The sequence below is a fragment of the Rutilus rutilus genome (assembly GCF_951802725.1).
Source record: "Rutilus rutilus genome assembly, chromosome: 17".
Lineage (NCBI taxonomy): Eukaryota > Metazoa > Chordata > Actinopteri > Cypriniformes > Leuciscidae > Rutilus > Rutilus rutilus.
In genome coordinates this window covers 13,828,758-13,850,912 of record NC_140230.1, presented here as the reverse complement: position 1 = coordinate 13,850,912, position 22,155 = coordinate 13,828,758, and the positions used below count along the sequence as shown (strand labels likewise).

Here is a 22,155-nt window from a genome sequence, read left to right as displayed (position 1 = left end):
AGCATTTGGATATGGGAATGTGTCTCAACAATGCCAATTATTCCCAAAGAACCATGTGGAAGCAAGTCTGGAAATTGGCAAACACATGATAACAACCAGGATCCAGCTTTTTGTCCCATTTTCTTTTTAAATATATAGTCATGTCCACACCAAAATAAAGTATGTAACACTTATTTAATTTTGAGCTTTGGTTCTTTTATATATAAAAAGATGGGAACTGTTAGTTGGTCAATGGGAGAACTGGTTCTGAATATGTTAGTAAGGTAGAGATTGTGTGCTGAAACACACATAACTTCAGTTCTTCTGCCTCATTCCTGTTTTCTCCTGGTTTTAAAGCCTCGGGAAGGCAGCTGAATCCCTGTTGAATAATAGATCACAGAGAGCAGAGCTGGATGCAGCCGGCCACGCTGCTTTTGTATCAGTCGGCTTGTCCGGCACAAAGCCTCTCTCTCTCTCTCTCTCTCTCTCTCTCTCTCTCCAGCCACGACTTCAAACACTCGCTTTCATCAGTCCTCACACTTTTCACCCAGGCCAAATATTTATGCATATATGCTGTTTTACATAAGCGATATGCTTGCTGTTTGCGTTCTTGGCTTGTTAAAAGCAGCATATCTGTTATGCAAAACTCACATGCATGAAAGGTTAGGCTGGGAAAAGAGTTTGCACATATGACTTATGAGACATTTACACAAGAAGTCTCAAGAAGCAGGATTTCATGCAGCCAATCACGGATCACCACACCCGCTTGCATCACAGTGTTCTTTATTTACAAAACGGCCTGAGGAAAATGACCAGCAATCAGTCTGGCAAGAAAAGACCCTATGCACCTCTTACAAACCGGACAGTATATCATATTCATTCATGTGGCATTTGACGGATATATGATCCATTGAAATACAGTATGAGAATTTCTCTAAAAGAGACACGCTGAGGCACCAAGTATGTTATATGAACATTCTATGTTATAGCTAATAAAATACAAAAGCTATTTCTGGCCTTCTTTTTAACGGTATGAATATAAATTCTCTTTTGAAATGTCGAATCGTAATAAATGCAAAAATAGTTACATTTAATTTTAATAAGGCAGACAAACTTAAGTGAATGAGCATAATCTGACTGTGTGCACACCGATAAACGTTAGTAGCAAGACTGCAACACAACCCGAGAGTTTAACTCTCATTTAAAGCAGAAAGTTGCTTTTGTCAAATCTATGCAACATGCATTTCATGGCATTCGTTTCAAAAAATACAATACATTTCACATACTAAATTTCAACATAAGTAAACACTGAAACTCCCATTCCAACAACAGATGTTCGTTTTGCATGCAATAAATTATTTTTTTTAGTATTGTGACAATTGACTTTGGTTCGGAATCAACCATCAAGGATGTATCCCTGATAGCTGGCTTAAGACAGACAATTTATTCACATTCATTCTGGATAATCTTGTGTTTGCCTTGTGAACAGTTGGTATGCAATCATGTGCAAAACAATGTTCATACATACAGTATATACTGTATTTTTTTTCTGCAGTGAAAGTAATGTAGCTATAATATTTTATGATTGACAGGTACATGAGGGTAAGGATGCATACTCAAACATTAAACAATTTGTATGTAAAGCTGTTCAATATAAAATGTTAACACAATCAGCAGTTGTAACAGTGGTTCCATGCAAGTCTAAAGAGACAACAGCAACAAAAATCACAGTGATATTAATTTATACATTCATCAAATCTCAAGCATAGGAATCCTAGTAGCAACTCTGTTTTATATTAATGTAATTCCAAGCTTTGTAAAACCAAACTCGTAACTTGCAATATAGCAGCACAGATTTGTTGGACAACATCTGAGCATTTATATTCTGACAATCAATTTTTTTTGTGCACCTGAATTTTCAGTTTTGTCACATATGCCATTTTACTTTTCTTTTTTTCAGAGACAAAAATCTAAAAAATATGGGTTCTTAATAAACATTTTCTTTTTAAAACCTTTTAAATTGTGCTGTAAGTGCCTGCATTAAAGGGGTCCACACAAAAATGAAAATTCTGTCAGCATTTGCTCACCCTCATGTTGTTCCCAACCTGGTCTTTCTTTCCTCTGCGGAACACAAAAGAAGCATGATGAGACAGTTTTGATTATATATTTTTTGTAAGTCAATGGGAGCCGAAACTGGTTACCAACATTTTTCTTTTATGTTCCACAGAAGAAAGAAAGTCATACAAGTTTGGAACAACATGAGGGTGACTAAATGATGACAGAATTTTCATTTTTTGGATGGGCTATCCCTTTAATTTCAATAGAAATACTGTCAGTCTCAAAGCAACCCATATAAAAAAGAAAAGAAAAGTTGGTTAACATATTTCTTTTGTCTGTAAACATAGTAAAGCTGTCGAAGTGGGCCGTCCTTTAATTGCCACATCACGCCTCTTATTTGCAATTGGCTACTGGGGTATGATTTGGCTCCACACAGTGGGTGGAGTCTTCGCTCTGATTGGCTGCTTCACTCTGACTTGACTCTGGCTCGTGGGCGGAGTCTTCGCTCTGAGAGGATTGCGTCTCTCCTGCCTTCAGACCGGAGATACACTCAGAGGCTCTCCGTGTCTGCTGATAGGACAGACAAAGCTCCTCCCACTTTTTTCGGTTGGCATCAATTCCATCTGCCATCGGTTGAAGCTTCCTATTCAACTTCACAAGAGCCTGTAAAATACATTATCATCAGTCTATAAAAGTTAATTAGCAGAGTTAATTCATTTGATTTATTTAACTGTTACCTCATATAATGGCTTACAAATTCCATCAATCCATTCCACCTGAAGCACAGGAAGCTCATCTTTACGATTACGATCAAAAATGGCCTGAAAACAAAATAAAAATTGAAATTTAAGCAATCGATTGACAAATCAGCCAATTTTAGAGATATCTGTTGGTGAGAGAATATACGTACAGCTGGTGTCAGCTTCAGCTCTGATCTCTCCCTGTCACCCTGTTCAAAGAATTCACTAGTCACTAGTTCAGCAACCTGGAATTAGAAACATATAGACATAACATTATTTTAATGTTAATCTATCTATCTATCAATATCGCTTCTCAAATAAATGGATCATGTTTTAAGGATGTTTAGATATTTATCTCATTTTTCTGCAAGGTCTGTCTAACCTGTTTTGAGATCTCCCATGGTCGAGTCACTGCACCCAAGTCACAGGCAGTCATCAGCATAGACCTGGTATGTTTAAATATGAAGACCATTTTCAGCAGCTCCTGGTATTTCTGTTATCAATTTTAAAAGTTGCAGTCACTCACCTGAACATGTCTCTATGTTCTTCATTACTCCAACTGAACTGTTCAGAGAGAACACACTCAAAGAACTTGGTTCTTCTTCTTTTATGTCCGATGGAAAACAAAGATCCACAAAAAAAAAAAAAAAAAACATTTAAGGTTCTTTCACTGCATTCAAGTTAATTTTATTCAGTGTTCCTTATGGTGAAGATCTTGTAGATCTTCATCAGGCTTTTAGGATCTGAACAAAAGCCACAAAAGGGGCTTGATATCACCTCTTCTGCCTCTTTCAAAGGGCGCCTCTCTGTGGCCTAAACATGAATTACATGCACCTGCTGGAATATTTAGAGCTGTTTGAAGCTGAAGACCACTACCTCTTTTAATAACTATTTAAACAAATATTCCACTTAAGTTGACACTATGACTTACTTGAAGTACAAGGTGAGATCTGTGGACAGAATGGCCTGTTTCAGTATCTGCATCATGTTGCTGTACTCCTTGGAGCATAGATTCGCAAAAATGTTGTGACCCTGTTGAAGGTTAGGCATTATTCAGAAAACAATGAGAAAAAGATTTGCAATAGTAGGGGGAGAGTGTGTAATGTGGTAAACTGGGTCACCCGCTTATAGTGCAAATGAATAACAATGCAAGGAAGGTGCAACATTTCATATTTCACGTCCCACATAATCATTTATGTCCACATCTGTATTTGAGAATTTAACCCCATAAAGGCTGACATAGGAAATAATAGTAATACAAATCTATATAAAAAAGGGACAGGTTTTTGGACAAATTATTTAAAAAAACAGGTTTTTTAGTATGATATAGTGAGAATTTGAGGCTCACACTCGTGGAGGAAAAAAACGGTTTGGTGAAGTTGCTGATATTTATATGGCAAAAAAGATGAAATTCTGATAGCTTGCCTTGCTGTAAAAAAAAAAGTAGCTGCCTTACATTTTTAAGTACAATCAACTTAGATGTTTAAGTCGTTTCAACTTAAATTACATTAAACTGACTTTATGAAATGGTTGAATCTTGTATAACGTATAAAAGAAAGCTGAAAATTGTTTAACTTATTTTGATGAGTTAAAGCAATGTAAAACACATGTTGTCATAACTTACTGATCATATCATTTTTTACAGTCTAATGTAAATCAAAGAGATCTTTACAACATCATAACAGACTTAATGTATATAAATATTAGTTGTCACATGTCTCCCAAAAATGTCTTAGTAAGATATTTAAATGCTTAGTTTCATATCAAAGCTCTGTCATTTTTGTACATTTATATTTGAGAGATAATTTGATAATTTAGTGTCCTTAGAAATTTGCACATTAAATATGATACAGTAGGTTTTAGAGGGTTAAGTAAAATGTGGCACATCTTACCCCACTCTCTTAAGGTCTAAGTGAAGTTTGAGGAAATCACATCCCTCGTTCCAAGTTCTATTACTCATACAAAGCCCTGTCTTTTCCTCTGAAATACAGCCAATCACGAAACCAGGAATCACTTCACACCCCTGAGTATCATTCATAGTGTGTCTGCAAAGTTCTCCACGCTTGTTCAGTCTCTGCGATAGAAAGCAATTTTTTTTTTCTCTTTGCTTCAGTGCAGCTGACCCAAGAGGGGAATCTCCTTAGCACAGTTAATTGGTGTTGGTTAAAAAAGCTCAATGGACGTCTACAGGAAATCGATACAGAGCTTTGTCATGATTAAACAGCTCAGAGCTAAATCAGCCACTTAATCAAACGCTGACAGCCATTTGCATTCTTTCCATCCACTGAGACATGCAAATGTGGACAGGGGTAAAATAGGTCATTTGTGCAGATCCATTACAAGAGAAGTGTGAGATGGACACAGTATTAGTCCACTGCTTTGACAATATTTGTTCTTTTTTATCCTCATAAGAATGCAATTCAGTGCTTTATCTTGCTCCTGCTCACAGTACTGTGACCTGACCAGACAGACATGCTAGTTCACGTCATTTAAACATTACTCACCTCACTCTGGAGGATCATGACGGCGTGGTTGAAATGATGATGCTCAAGTGTGGCAGATGTTCCGTACAGAAGCGCCAGTGCTGACCCAGACCTTTGGGAACACAACAGAGATAAGCTACAGTACAGTAACAACATTATGTTGCTGTACAAACATACAGGACACACTGAAAAGAGCTAATTTCTTATTTATGAATAAGGACTGCACTACAAAAAAAAAAATGCTTTATTACCATTGTATCTTGTTTTTTGTTATTTTAAAGAAATTGATATTTTATCCAGCAAAGACATTAAATTGATCAAAAGTGACAGTAAAGTCTTTTTACATTGTTACAAAAAATTATATTGCAAATGCATGTTGTTCTTTTTAACTTTCTATTCATCAAAGAATCCTGAAATTATTTTATCACGGTTTCCACAAAAATAAGCAGCACAACTTTTTTTACATTGACAATAATAATAAATGTTCCTTGAGCAGCAAATCAGCATATTAAAGTGATTTTTGAAGGATCATGTGACACTGAAGAACTGAAAATTCCGCTTTTTTTAAGAATGTTATGATATTTTTTCTAGAAATCAATAAAAATACAGAAGACATATGGGTAACACATTATTTTCGATGGTCCACTTTAGATATTCTATTAACTATAAGTAACTTTGCAACTGCATGTCAACTAACTCTCATTAGAGTAGACTAAGTAGACTATATGCTTAATATCTGCTAATATTTTATATTGATGCTTCACCAACAGACATTCTACTGACTATAAGTAACAATGCACCTACATGTCAATTTATTCTAACCCGATCCATAACCTAACACTCATTTTAATGAGAGTTAGTTGAGATGTAGTTGCAAAGTTACTTATAGTTCGTAGAGTGTCTAAAGTGGACCATGGAAATAAAATGTGAAAACAATGCTAAATGCAAATAAAATGCAACTAACCACGTAAACATGCATAATTAGGATAGCAACATAAAAAAAAAACGTATAAACCGTTAAAAGGGAGGAGAAAAAAATCCTATATATCATGAATTTAAAGGTAGTGCAGCTAATTAAAATCCACAGTATTGGGACAAATCTATGAGTTATTAGAAGATAGTCATATTAGGCAGATGCCAACATTGACAGGTATGACATTCCTCGTCCTTGAACACCATAAACAACTTTATTTTTACATGACAGCCTATTGATACTGTGTTGGGTGACATGATCCCAATGTAAAATCTGGGCCAAACCAGCTGAGAACCACTGATGCAATGTACATTGACAGACTGTTGACTCACTTTGCCTGAAAGGCGTTATTTGTACCACGATGGTCCAGGTCATGGCAGAAACACCCAACCATAAGTGCGAGAGTCTCGGTGTCTGTCAGCACCTCCTGTAACCCAGCGGTCTGAAATCCACAACAGAGAAATCTACTACAAATCCTCAAATTCAGTGATTAAATTATGGCTTGAAAGACCAATTATTTGAAGGTTGAGCACGCAAGCTCATTGGATACAGCAGGACCCAATCAGCTGTGCCCTATAGAGAATGATGTGATTGCAAGCAAGTTGAGTTAAGAACCCATTAGCCTGCGCCAGCTAGAGTTTCATGACCGAACTTTGCATTAAGCATCCTTCTTTTTTCCAAGGGTTGAAAGTCGTTCTCTTTCATTGTATGGAAAAGAGCAGCTTAGACTTTCTACTATTTTTGTATTCCACAGAAGAAGAAAGTCATACAGGTTTCGACCGACATGTGAATGAGTAAATGATGACTTTTCGTTTACGAGCGAACTATCAAATCACATATTATCAGTTCAGAAGGCCTCTTCGATCAGCATCTGTGCTTGATGACTTACGGTGATCATAACGAACATGCACTGCGAGACGTTGAAGGCATGCCTCCAGTTGTGGTAGGCTACGGTGCGGTAGTTCTTCCTCACGGTAAGCAGCCAGCGGCACAGCACCTGAGCAGGAAAAGAAAGGAACGCTGTAGTATTCACACACCGTACAGTAGCTGCAGACCCCCCGGTGTTCCAGGAACCAGCCTGCAGCACAGTATCTCACCGATCTATAACCCAGCGATCCACCTTCAACACTGCATACATATGTAAGCAGCATTTCACTCTTCCAGTCAGTAGGGTTGGCGTTTCGCCCCCTCTCTCAAAGTGATTGCCTCACCTCATAATCAATTTTGAATTTCTGCACGACACCAAGCTCCAAAAACATCCGCAGGGAGGCAGTGATCATGGCGTCGTTGTCCAGAGAAAAGTCATTAAAGTGGAACTCATCGATCCCGAGCTCACTGCTTAGGGGAATCTTAGCAGCCTGAGAGAGGAGAGGGGACAATCTCAGCGACTCCGGTAGCAAGGCAATTAAACACCAGAGCAGAACCTGGTCCACTGAGGGCTCAAACAGAAAGAGTACTGCCATTTCAATTATTAATACTTTAGCTCTCTCAAGTCTAGGACCCACCAACTATAAATTTCTTGGAAACGCATGGGGCTGAGATGTTTTTTTAATCATCTATCTCTCTAATGTACGAGTTTAATTTGAAGTTTTCATCGTGTCTCTCTCTGGAGAAAAGTTTTAAACGTTTAAACGAATCTTGTACCGGCCCTTTAAGGGTGTGCAACACTACAGAATCTTATCATGCTGTAGAGATAGTACTGCATAGGTCAAACAATACAGTAAGTTTGATATTTTTGATATTCGATTCAAATGCGCATAACAGGCATTACACTGTATTGCCAAAGCAATTTCTAATGTTTACAATGAATCTAGAACAGATATTATTAACTAATTATAAAAAAAAGTTAAACAATCATTTTAGAATTCAATATTATAACCATTCATGCTTGGGGTTGGTATTTATTTATTTGTATTCTTTTTTTATGCTCATCAAGGCTGCAATTATTTGTTTAAAATCAGTGCATCTAGTTAGTATGGACCGTATTTTATCTCTAGTTTGACGAAACTTACTTTCAGTCGATCAACCTCTGCCTTAGAGCATGTAGCATGATAAGACAGCATCTGGGAAAAGACAGAAACAACAATACACTATGCATACAAAGTCTTTTTTTAATACCCACACAGATTGTAACCACACCATCTGTTCTTATGAGATTTATATGCAGGCAAAATTGTAGCTGTTATGTTTATGAGCAGCTTAAAACAGAAGAAGAAAATACAAATAAGATATTACAGTTACACTTTATTTTAAGGTGATGTAGTTACATTTTACTTACTCAAATAAGTACTGAGTAATATTAATTAACTACATGTACTTATTATAGAGTTACGGTTAGGGTTTGGTAGTTTAGGGTTAGTTGTAATTATGCATAATTTACTGTTATTAGTAAGTACATAGTAACGTAACTATGTCACCTTAAAATAAAGTGTTACCGATATTACTCACATCTAGAGCCACAGACTGCTTGGCCCAAGTCTTCTTCACCTGGTTATACATCATTGTGTTGTTAATACCCAGGCCACAGAAAATAACAAATGCCTGTGAGGATCAACGGACATGAAAATTACTCATGCGTGTGATTTATGTTAACATCAGTAGTGGAAGTATGGCTCTAATTCACTTATAAAATATTGATTGGTTTCAAAAAGTCCCACCTCAAATAACCTTTGATCTGCATCATTAAATGTCTTCCTGTCCAAGCGATTTAGAATCTGGGCAACGCCTAATGGAGGTAAGAAGTTATTTTAGTTGTTGTTTTTGTGGGTTTGTGTATAAACAATGAAGCATTTGTGTAGGGAAACTCACCAATAATCTGATGTGTCCGATTCCAAATGGGAACGCACAAAACTGATCTAATATGAAACCCAGAAGCCTGGTCCGCCTGAGAAGGAAACACATTGCTTGCACGATACAACTGACACCATGTGAAATCATGCGATCAAAACGAGTCTGAGAGTGTGTGTTCTGCTCACCTCAGCATCAAAGCGGGGATCCTGACAGACGTCACTAATGTTAACGGGCAGTCCGGTTGATGCTACCAACTCAGCAATGCTGTTATTGATTAGCCAGTCCGAACAAGACACCTTCTCCATGCTGACTTTGTCAAATGCACACACATACACACAAACACACATACTAAGCATGGTATACATTAAAGTCACAATGAAATCAAAATGGACAATTCTTATTTTTTGTACGGAATGTTGCAGTGTTTATTATAAAAGATGAATGTTCAAAAATGTTGACCTTCATTCCCCCTCTAAACGGCATCTTCTCTCTTGACGTATATATCTAGGCGGATGTTGGGACTTTTTTGCTGTGCTATTCACGTGCTATCGGAAATTTCCTACTTCCCACTTCTGAAGTTGTGATTGTGAACTCGTCGCATTCAAGTGCGTTGTTGTCGGAAAGAACAGGAATCATGGAGAACACCAGGTTTATTCTTGCTTATTTATTGGGTAAATATTATTAAAGCCTAAATCCCATTCATTAACAAACAATATTCACCGCGCTAGATAGATCTAGATAGTCAGCATGCTAAATGCTAAATACAGGCTATTTTCGCTGTGTACAAAACATACAATATGCTTCAAACTATTATTTTATGGCACGCCCAACTCGGGAACATGGGTATCAAAATTATCCCCGAGCTTCCCACTGGTAAATATGACTTGAGAGGGCATTCATGATAGGGCATTTATGATAATTCCGAATAATATCCTCCACAAATGACTACAGACTTTCAAATATGCCTCCATTTAGTTAGCAACACCCAACTTCCTATGATCCAATCAATTCCCAAGGACGAAATCAAGTCCCACCCTACATATTTTTCTCCTTCCAGAAGACGTTTCACTCTGATATACATCACAATAGGGAAGAAAAGACTTTCGCAACTTCCGTTTCATGCCGAATTTATGTTATATTATTAATAGTCCTGTTATTCTCACCTGATGTCATGATCAACGCTGCACAGCGGAGACATAAGCTCAAATGTCTGGGAGAACTTTACCACCTGAGAACACAGTAAAAAAAAAAAACAATGCAACAATACTAGGGTGATTTCCAGGACATTGCTAAGGTGTTCTGAGCGGTTGCTAGATGTTTTCTTATAGTCTAAAGTCTGATATATTGTGGTATTCTGGTACATACATATGGCTCTGTTTTATTGTTCTTCAAGCATTGTAAATCTAATTGCCTAGAAATGCATTATTTGAGGTAGAATTGTGATCGATGCTGAATACACTGTTTGAAAAGGCACAAATAATAACTTTAAAATGAATGACCAAATAATCTAAACCTGACCAGTGAGCAAGTTTTTGATTATCCAACAAGCAAAATGATACAGTGATATTTTAATGAACATATCTAAAATTAAGAAATGGTTAAGTTTTTGTTTCTAAAACAAAATAGACAGTCATTTTAATGTTCCATTCAATACGCAGGCACTGAGCATCATCTTTTCATCCCTATTCTCTTTAATTCTACGTTAACTCTGGACTATCAAGTGCTGAAGCACAGTGTCCTCCTCTACTGGCTGAACGATATATGCAGTCAGTGACAAATATGCATGGAATACAAGTCCCCTGCAAAGAAAAAGCACAGACTGCTGTTCCTTTAAGAAGTCAAGCTATAGAGCGCTGAAGTAATGGTAGCTTATTTACCTGACCAATAAATATGATTCTTAAAAAAAATTTTTAAACTGAAAAAATTTTTTTAAATGAATTATACAAATCACATTTGCTAAATTGAAATGGAATGGAAATGAGTTACATTAAAATTAGCTTTTCGTTTTGTCGCACTCCCACTTTAAGCCCCGCCCACAGCCTCATCCACATATGCATTTTGACTGCAGAATACAGTTAATAGCTTGGCTGCACACTCCTACTTGAGGTATCATTCATGTCCCATAGCACAAACAGAATAAGTTACGTGCCACATTTCAATGCTTATGTGAAAAAAAACGTAAGAATGAGCAATACTGATGTTCTCTTTAGCAAGAAAGGTGGAATGTATAAAGAAAAAGATGTAATAAAGATAGCATGACAGAAAAGAGAAAAGGAGGACTGAAGGTGATCTCACAGGAGAGTGGATGTCTTCTAGCAGAAGCACGGAGCAGCGCTCACACTGCAGTAATGTCAGCGCACGCTGCATGATCTTTCTCACAATCTTCTCCAGGTCCGTCTGCTCCTCAAACAGATCATTCACCACCTCCAGCAGCGCCTTGAGAAACAACAGCAGAAGCTCCAAATGTATTCAGAAAACACAGGCCTTCAAGCTTTACACAGGATTATTAAATATTTGAAACCTTGCGACCTGAGGATTGTATGCAATCTAACAAGCTACACTGGCCGAGAGGTCTAGAAATCTGGAGGCAGGTTTTTAATCATTCTGAAGAGTTTTATTCAGCAACATTTCTGCAGATCTTGACATACCCTGCTCCTCTCATACTCCTTGCGGGATTCGGAGAAGAGTTTGGCGTTGGAGATCGATATTCCGCAGAATGGTAGATACATTTGCAGGACCTGTAGAGAGAAGTTTGATGCTTTCAAAGCTTCAGTCAGATTGATGAGTGACGGTGAGATATTGAGAGGGGAAAAAAGAACTGGAGGCATCACATCAGTTCTCCTTCTTTGTATTTCTAGGGCATTTATAACAGCACAGCACGCTTTCTGCTTTCAGTGCTGCTTGGCATAAATAATTCTAAAGAGAATTTCTGTGCTATTAATTACTATCTATAAAGAGATGTTTTGAAGCAGCGATGAAAGTAAGGGAATGAGATGAACGGGTACAGACTGATTTGTGCCTAGAGGCTGCAGTGCTGGATCTATATTTTGCATTGATTCTGAGGTATGCCATTTACATGTGCTGATTTAGTCAATGACAATAATGACCTCTGTTCACGGCTTAAAGTGTTAGTTCACCCAAAAAAAAAAAAAAAAGAATCAATTACTCACCTTCATGTTGGTCCAAACACGTAAGACTTTCGTTCATCTTTGAAACACAAATTAAATGAAATCTGAGAGATTTCTTTCCCTCTATTGACAGTCACCTACTAGTTTTCCGCTTCAAAAAGTTCATAAAGAGATCCTAAAATTAATCAATTAATCAATTAAACAAACCTCATTGGTTCGTGAGGAAGCTCAAACGTGCTGCGTAACACGAGAATGAACCTCATTGGTTCGTGAGGAAGCTCAAACGTGCTGCGTAACACGAAAATGAACCTCATTGGTTCGTGAGGAAGCTCAAATGTGCTGCGTAACTCGAGAATGAACCTCATTGGTTCGTGAGGAAGCTCAAACGTGCTGCGTAACTCGAGAATGAACCTCATTGGTTCGTGAGGAAGCTCAAACGTGCTAAGTAACTCGAGAATGAACCTCATTGGTTCGTGAGGAAGCTCAAACGTGCTGCGTAACTCGAGAATGAACCTCATTGGTTCGTGAGGAAGCTCAAACATGCTAAGTAACTCGAGAATGAACCTCATTGGTTCGTGAGGAAGCTCAAACGTGCTGCGTAACACGAGAATGAACCTCATTGGTTCGTGAGGAAGCTCAAACGTGCTCAAACGTGCTGCGTAACTCGAGAATGAACCTCATTGGTTCGTGAGGAAGCTCAAACGTGCTGCGTAACACGAGAATGAACCTCATTGGTTCGTGAGGAAGCTCAAACGTGCTAAGTAACTCGAGAATGAACCTCATTGGTTCGTGAGGAAGCTCAAACGTGCTAAGTAACTCGAGAATGAACCTCATTGGTTCGTGAGGAAGCTCAAACGTGCTGCGTAACTCGAGAATGAACCTCATTGGTTCGTGAGGAAGCTCAAACGTGCTGCGTAACACGAGAATGAACCTCATTGGTTCGTGAGGAAGCTCAAACGTGCTGCGTAACACGAGAATGAACCTCATTGGTTCGTGAGGAAGCTCAAACGTGCTAAGTAACACGAGAATGAACCTCATTGGTTCGTGAGGAAGCTCAAACGTGCTAAGTAACTCGAGAATGAACCTCATTGGTTCGTGAGGAAGCTCAAACGTGCTAAGTAACTCGAGAATGAACCTCATTGGTTCGTGAGGAAGCTCAAACGTGCTAAGTAACTCGAGAATGAACCTCATTGGTTCGTGAGGAAGCTCAAACGTGCTGCGTAACACGAGAATGAACCTCATTGGTTCGTGAGGAAGCTCAAACGTGCTAAGTAACACGAGAATGAACCTCATTGGTTCGTGAGGAAGCTCAAACGTGCTAAGTAACTCGAGAATGAACCTCATTGGTTCGTGAGGAAGCTCAAACGTGCTAAGTAACTCGAGAATGAACCTCATTGGTTCGTGAGGAAGCTCAAACGTGCTGCGTAACTCGAGAATGAACCTCATTGGTTCGTGAGGAAGCTCAAACGTGCTGCGTAACTCGAGAATGAACCTCATTGGTTCGTGAGGAAGCTCAAACGTGCTGCGTAACTCGAGAATGAACCTCATTGGTTCGTGAGGAAGCTCAAACGTGCTAAGTAACTCGAGAATGAACCTCATTGGTTCGTGAGGAAGCTCAAACGTGCTAAGTAACACGAGAATGAACCTCATTGGTTCGTGAGGAAGCTCAAATGTGCTGCGTAACACGAGAATGAACCTCATAGGTTCGTGAGGAAGCTCAAACGTGCTGCGTAACACGAGAATGAACCTCATTGGTTCGTGAGGAAGCTCAAATGTGCTGCGTAACACGAGAATGAACCTCATAGGTTCGTGAGGAAGCTCAAACGTGCTAAGTAACTCGAGAATGAACATCATTGGTTCGTGAGGAAGCTCAAACGTGCTGCGTAACTCGAGAATGAACCTCATTGGTTCGTGAGGAAGCTCAAACGTGCTGCGTAACTCGAGAATGAACCTCATTGGTTCGTGAGGAAGCTCAAACGTGCTGCGTAACTCGAGAATGAACCTCATTGGTTCGTGAGGAAGCTCAAACGTGCTAAGTAACTCGAGAATGAACATCATTGGTTCGTGAGGAAGCTCAAACGTGCTAAGTAACTCAAGAATGAACCTCACTGGTTCGTGAGGAAGCTCAAACATGCTAAGTAACTCGAGAATGAACATCATTGGTTCGTGAGGAAGCTCAAACGTGCTAAGTAACTCGAGAATGAACCTCATTGGTTCGTGAGGAAGCTCAAACGTGCTGCGTAACTCGAGAATGAACCTCATTGGTTCGTGAGGAAGCTCAAACGTGCTAAGTAACTCGAGAATGAACATCATTGGTTCGTGAGGAAGCTCAAACGTGCTAAGTAACTCGAGAATGAACCTCATTGGTTCGTAAGGAAGCTCAAACGTGCTGCGTAACTCGAGAATGAACCTCATTGGTTCGTGAGGAAGCTCAAACGTGCTGCGTAACTCGAGAATGAACCTCATTGGTTCGTGAGGAAGCTCAAACGTGCTGCGTAACTCGAGAATGAACCTCATTGGTTCGTGAGGAAGCTCAAACGTGCTAAGTAACTCGAGAATGAACCTCATTGGTTCGTGAGGAAGCTCAAACGTGCTAAGTAACTCGAGAATGAACCTCATTGGTTCGTGAGGAAGCTCAAACGTGCTAAGTAACACGAGAATGAACCTCATTGGTTCGTGAGGAAGCTCAAATGTGCTGCGTAACACGAGAATGAACCTCATAGGTTCGTGAGGAAGCTCAAACGTGCTGCGTAACACGAGAATGAACCTCATTGGTTCGTGAGGAAGCTCAAATGTGCTGCGTAACACGAGAATGAACCTCATAGGTTCGTGAGGAAGCTCAAACGTGCTAAGTAACTCGAGAATGAACATCATTGGTTCGTGAGGAAGCTCAAACGTGCTGCGTAACTCGAGAATGAACCTCATTGGTTCGTGAGGAAGCTCAAACGTGCTGCGTAACTCGAGAATGAACCTCATTGGTTCGTGAGGAAGCTCAAACGTGCTAAGTAACTCGAGAATGAACATCATTGGTTCGTGAGGAAGCTCAAACGTGCTAAGTAACTCAAGAATGAACCTCACTGGTTCGTGAGGAAGCTCAAACGTGCTGCGTAACTCGAGAATGAACCTCAATGGTTCTCTCGCTACAAGCGAACATGCTTGAGCTTCTTTTTCTCATAACTGATGTGGGTGTTGATGAATGTTTATATGTGAATAAAAGTCTAAATTCAATCTGTTCATCATATAAAGCGATCGTGTCTCTTCAGAAAATGTGGACTAAACCACTCACTTTATATGGATTAGTTTTATGATCTCTTTATGAACTTTTTAATCAGTGTCAGTTGCGGTAGCTGTCAATGGAGGGACAGAAAGCTCTCAGATTTCATTAAAAACATCTTCATTTGTCTTCCAAAGATGAATGAAAGTCTTAAGGGTTTACTGGAACAACATGAGGGTCAGTAATTAATGACAGAATAAATCATTTGGGTGAACTATCCCTTTAATTTGAGTGTGAGCAATTTTATGAAATTCGGAGCGCAACAGAGTATCGGATCTAAGCTTTGATTTATGCAGTCACTTAGTACAATGACCACAGGGTGTCTAAGGTTATAAATATAAAGAATAAATCTCATATAAATAACTAATTTTCCAAGTCTACAACTACTCCAGCATGGCAGGATATTCGTTAATTGTTAATTCATAGATCTCTTTTGATTTAACACAGCAATTATTTTCACACTCTAGAGTTTCATTACCAGCAAAAGTTTGGGCACTATAGTAATAGGTATCAGGAGAATGAAATAGACTATAAATCCAGTAGTTGGAACAGATCTTTAGAGTTTAATATCAGCATGAAGCCAAGTGAAATGGAGAATAGAGCTTACCTTCTCATCGTCCTCAGTGAATGGAGTTCCGCTGGGGTTCTTGTTGATGGCCTGCACTACACCAATGACTTCACCGTCACTGTTGCGGATGGCCATGCACAGAATGGACTGAGTCTTATAGCCCGTCAGCTTGTCAATTTCATCACTGAACCGATGGTCCTACACAATACACAAGAGGCACAGCATTCTTAGAAAAAAGGGTTCAATGGGTTCTATATAGAACCATAGGGTTCTTGATTCAGTTTTAAAGAACACTTTAAGCCAAAAAGGTTCTAAGGAGAAATGTCTCAAATGATTGCATGATACTTTCTTTTTAATTGGTTAATAAAAAAAATTCTAGTGATAAAGTATGTTAACAAGCTGCTTAATTCATAAAATTTTATTGAAAATAAAAGTTAATTAAAACAAAATTAATTAATTAAAACAATTCATAAAATGATCCCATGATGGAAACCCCTTAAAGTTTCTATCCACCATTTTTTCATGCAAGAGCGGGTGCAGGCGTGTGGCCATTTGGAAATTGAATGTGTCTGGCTTCCGGTGTCATTCGCTTCCAGTTATTTTTAGCTGTATAAAACAGCTCGTTATGCTGCTTGATATTGCAAACTGGTATTTCTTACCATATTATTTTAATGTAATGTACATAAATGTATTTTAATGTAATGACATCGCCAACTACTGGCCTGGCAGCAAAATACACCGTTTTTTGTTCGGTTTCATGGATCTGTGTAAACGGGGATCGTTTTGACAATGTTGTCGACTGTACGTGAAAAACGCAAAGGGAACACTTTATGATGTCATTTTTAATGACTACTTTTGGTAAATTGCAAAAAAGAAAAGTTTATTTTTTTCCTTTCATTGCCAAATACACTTACATACTCTACGTAATTTAAATCTAGCACAAGATGATTTGGAAAAAGAGGCTAATTGTTCCATCTTCACTCTTGACTTTATAGCAATGAGGAAGAGGAAAAACATGTGTTGTCTTTCAGATCAATCTTCTAGCATATTAAGTAGTTTGCTTTTTGTGAACAAACTGCTTTTATTTCCACCAAAGTAAAAAGTAAAAAGTATGCAATTCCACTGGACTGCTATGGGATAGTGGCACACTCATTGCACTGCACATTAATGGATCTCCTCTGACCTATACCGGGGAAGGCTTGCCTGTGGCCATGATATAATGATGCATACGCACAACTGGTAGCTTGTATTTGAAGATGGGGAAACAGTCAACTCTGTAACTGTGATTTCTTCACATGAAGAAAGGTTCTTGAATCTTTTGTCATAATCAAAATAATCAGACAGCGATTCCAAGCCTTGGCTGCAGAAACTGTAGAAATCACAAATCTTTGAACTAAGGCACTCTTCACATAACCCAAGTCAACTCTATCCCATATATTAAAATTTAATATTTTTGCTGTGGCTGTTGGGTAAACAAGAGAATACAAAACTACACAGACATACATCCAGGCAAGGGTAAACTACATGGAGATTTTACCTGAAAGGCTGTTACAATACGTGTCTTTTAAATGTTGGCCAAAACAATGATCTTGGATGTTCTTGGCCGAAAACCAAAAATGATTGATTTCTTATTTTAAATTATCTTATTTTTGTATTAATGTATTAATATTAGATTTTTTTATGAAATTCAATCATTTTAATGATACTGAATTAAAAAAAAATACAAACCAATGTATACAGGTATAAATATGTAATATATATAATGCATATTTTGGTTAAGATCAAATTATGCGTGCTTCAGCACCAAGGAGAGCAGTCCCCTGAAAGAGCTTACACGGGTGGAGCGCGTCTTTTTAAAGATGTCACTCTACCTGTGTGTTTCTGGATGCAGTCGTTACCTGGGATCGCAGGATGGTCACGAGCGCTGCATTGCGTGTCTGGGCATTGAACACGCTGAAGCAGCGTTTGTGGATGAGTCATGTACCCATTGTGTCACACGCTCCGCAACCAGTAGAGCCACCGTGTGTACCAGCCATATCCTTCGGCTCTCCCCACGATGAACAGATGTCGATCGCTGCATTGGAGCGTGGGTCAGACTTCTCCGCGGATGACGATTCAGCACCGACTACCAACAGGCTCGTGTGGAACCATCACCGTGTCCCGAGCCCTCGAGGCTGGACGATTGGTTTCTCGGGGTGGCGCGCGCTGGTTCTCAGCAACCCACCCCAGTTCCTTTCTTCCCGGAGGTGCATGGGGAGCTCACTGGGTCATGGACAGCACCTTTCACTGCCAGAAACCGTCCTGGTGGCTCCTCCTCCCTCACCACCCTTGAATACGGGGCGGCTAAGGGTTACATGCACATCCCACCAGTGAAATGTGGGCCGTTGCTCTGCAACTGTGCCCTAACACCACTTGCCGCGGAGAGCCGTGTCTCCCTTCCCGGGCCTGTAGCACTCGTCAGACTTAACTGGCAAGGCTAACAAGGCCTGTGTGGAAGCCGCCACTGTCATACACGCCATGACGTAGTTGCAGGTACATCAGGCCAAGGCACTGAAGGACCTGCATGAGGGTGGTCATGATCCCCAAGTTTTCCAAGAACTTTGTGCCGCGACGGACCTCGCGCTTCATGCGACGAAGGTGACCGCACGGTCGGTGGGTCATGCGATGTCCACTATGGTGGTTCAGGAGCGCCATCTCTGGCTGGCTCCACCCAACCGCCTGCGGTTCTTCAGTCTACTCGTCGCCGAGGGCATCCTCCTGCGACTGCCCCCACCAGGAGGGGTGGCAAAGCCAAGGGTAAGCAGCCCTAGGACGGGCGACCCGGAGATGGATGGGACTGCTGGTGGAGATGGTGACCGCACAGCTCCCTCCCCCGGAAGAGGGTTATATAGTCTCACTGTATGGGTTATCACGGAACGACAGTGACAGATATACTCTGTGCAAGCCCTCTCTATAGTCCTTCCAGGCAAGAAGGGGCAAGAGGCTTGCACAGGGCGCTGGATGGGGTCAGCAGCTGTGGCCCTTTGGTAGGGATTCCTATTTGTCGGTCTCAACGTAGCGTTGACTGACCGACTGAAGAGGAACGTCTCAGTTATGTGTGGTAACCCTCGTTCCCTGAAGGAGGGAACGGAGACGCCACGTCCCGTCGCCACATCTGCTGCGGTCTGCTGGGGCAGCCAGCTTATTCGGCTCGGCTCCTCAGCAAAAAACTGAAGTGCAATCGGACCTGCTGCTCATTATATACCCACGCTGCGTGGCAGAGCAGCTGTTGCAAATGCTAATGTGCATTGGCTTGTTTAGTTTCAGTAGACTGACCTCTCTAGCGAGATTTCTATTCGTCGGTCTCGATGTAGCGTCTCCGTTCCCTCCTTCAGGGAACGAGGGTTACCACACATAACCGAGACTTTTTGTTGTTTGATTATCATTAAAGGGATAGTTCACTTTGAAATTAATTTTTGATATGTTTTAGCTTACCTCAAGGGCATCCAAGATGTAGGTGTCTTTGTTTCCGCAGTAGTTTCAATTTTGATATTTTTAGGTCAAACCGTTCTTGTCTGTCAGTCATATAATGCAGGTCTGTGGTCACTGTCTCAAAACACAAGCACAGAGTCCAAATTAAAACAATTCCCCATCGTCCAAATGAAACAATTCCCCATCATAAGTACACATTGATGGCCTAAGACACGAAACGAGCGGTTTGTGTGAGAAAACGAACAGTATTTATATAGTTTTTAGCTCTTGAAAACAGCACACGTCCAAATGGTCTGACGGCGCGGGCGAGTATAGATGTATACATAGATGTCGCCTTGGCTACGGTTTCGTTCCAATGAACTGCAGTAGCGAAGGCGACATCTAGTGTATACATCTATACCCGCATAGATATATACACTAGATGTCGCTTTGCTACGGTTTCGTTCCAATGAACTGCAGTAGCCAAGGCGACATCTATGTATACATCTATACTCGCCCGCGCCGTCAGACCATTTGGACGTGTGCTGTTTTCAAGAGCTAAAAACTATATAAATACTGTTCGTTTTCTCACACAAACCGCTCGTTTCGTGTCTTAGGCCATCAATGTGTACTTATGATGGGGAATTGTTTCATTTGGACGATGGGGAATTGTTTTAATTTGGACTCTGTGCTTGTGTTTTGAGACAGTGACCACAGACCTGCATTATATGACTGACAGACAAGAACGGTTTGACCTAAAAATATCAAAATTGAAACTACTGCGGAAACAAAGACACCTACATCTTGGATGCCCTTGAGGTAAGCTAAAACATATCAAAAATTAATTTCAAAGTGAACTATCCCTTTAATGACAGGCAGCAGGTATTTATAGGTTGCTGTCACTTTAAGACCTCATGTACGGATCCAGTATAATGATACACATCTGATTTCTTTCTCAACTCTTTACATTCACTTATGTCATAACCAACTGTTTTTTACGAGAATATTTGCCGAGACTGGTATTTTTACATATAATAGACTGGTATAAAACATTTGTGTGTATGTGTCCGTTAAAGTGCACTGAGATGCAAATGAGGAATCAATCATGCTTGCCAAACTAATCTGTGTGCGCAGACTATGCTGTGCTGTGCCTGTGTGCACAGATAACAGTGCTTAAGTACCGAAACTTAGCAATTAATCCGCAAAACACATCCATGCCGAACCGTAGGGCCTGGTCCGTCCGGATCACAGATCAACTACGATCCATTTAACCCCTAGCAAAGAGCGGAATATTGCAAGTAGGTATTACTGCAGACCGGATCTCCAAAATAGGGCGTGCACTCCAAAAGTGGGCAGAACCTCCAAAAGGGGGCGGGTCTCCAAGTGCAAAGTCTTGATCTTTTGGCTCTGGCTTCATCCTATTGTCATTGACTTATTATATATATTCACTTTATAAAATTCCCTTAAACAACTAGCCTCGGTCTACCCTAGGCTACAACTGTATTTTTCATGTAGGCTTGCAGTGTATTTAAAATACATTTTAAAAGTTTGTTACATTATGAAATGTCATGTATTTATCCAGGCGCAATTTGTCTTGCGCAACGCAAATTGTAAATTGCACTTGCACAATTAGCTAAACGTCAGCTATCTGAATGACTTAAAAAAAAAAAAAGTCATTTTTTGTTTTGTATTTCTTGATATGTACGTTTATAATCAAGTTAAAAAATAATCTGACCGCAGTCACTGGAGTTAACTGTTGTTATGGTTACCTCTGGCTAAGGCGATTTCTATTAGTTTGTGTCTATTTGACGACAGTCAAAAAAATACGCTCCGTGACCGTGACTAACTCTCCCGTAACCTTCAACCTTTTATTGTCGAAATTGTCTGTATTATTAGTTGCAATTCTACCTCGTATGCGTTCGGGATGTTGACGGTTTCTCCGTGTTCTGCAACATAACCTATGATGCCTTTTCCCCACGGAACCTGCACCTCATTTGAGTCCAGAGTGCTCGAAGAGGGTCGCACCGTGGTACCCGAGTGCACGTCAAAAAACTTGGACACGAGTGTCCTCTTATGAGACGGTCCCTCCACTAGGAAAAGCGAACACCTGTCTGCGTTTACCATGATGCACACATTGATAAGAATCTTGTAACTGAGGTTCGTCATGTCAAGTTCGTTAGAAATGTCCTTAACCAGCTCGAGGAAGAACTCCCTCTCGTTGGACTCTTTGAGTCTGTATTTGTAGTCAATGGCGCTGGAGGCATATTGAGGCACGTTGACTCGGGACTCGAGGAGCGCGCTCAAGATGTGCGCGGTGGTCGGCGGTAACGAGCTGGCTTTCCGCAAGAGCGCGCGCCGTCGCATACTTGACTGGGACTCGTTGGCCGTGAGACTGACGTGCTCGTCGTAGGTCCGGTGTGCCGTCATCGCTTTGGACCGGGCGAAGTTCCTGCGGAGCTCCATGTGGGACGATCTGCGCTTCAGTCCGTCGGGGTTCGTGGGCCAGAATGGGTCCCTCGCGACCCCGCGTTTCTCCTCCACCGGAGACGTTTTGGACGGCTGATGCTCTTTGATCCACCTGCTCAGGGTGTCACATTTTCCCTTTCTGACGAGATATTCCTCAAAAAGCTCTGGGTGGCAATCCAAAAATGCCTCCACGTCGGAAAAATCAAAAGTTGTCATGTCGATAGCCAAAAATGCCACAGCCAAAGT

At 40.4% G+C, this 22,155-nt stretch overlaps 2 protein-coding genes across 2 annotated transcripts in view; one reads left to right on the top strand and one right to left on the bottom strand.

Annotated features, from left to right (window-relative positions):
* The window catches only part of spmip4 (sperm microtubule inner protein 4), a gene marked incomplete at its 3' end in the record, with an annotated part of 70,131 nt that overhangs the window by 32,363 nt on the left and 15,613 nt on the right, over positions 1–22,155 (top strand). The window lies entirely within an intron of this gene.
* On the bottom strand, positions 776–22,125 carry pde11al (phosphodiesterase 11a, like; the record flags this gene model as incomplete). Its single annotated transcript, XM_084435386.1, has 20 exons — positions 776–2,700; positions 2,775–2,858; positions 2,948–3,022; positions 3,160–3,223; positions 3,304–3,381; positions 3,709–3,809; positions 5,282–5,372; positions 6,566–6,675; positions 7,123–7,230; positions 7,445–7,591; positions 8,246–8,296; positions 8,682–8,774; positions 8,891–8,958; positions 9,042–9,117; positions 9,209–9,329; positions 10,187–10,251; positions 11,319–11,459; positions 11,672–11,761; positions 16,033–16,191; positions 21,352–22,125. The coding sequence occupies 20 exons, from the start codon at positions 22,123–22,125 to the stop codon at positions 2,431–2,433; spliced, it is 2,766 nt and encodes a 921-aa protein (XP_084291512.1). The 3' UTR covers positions 776–2,430.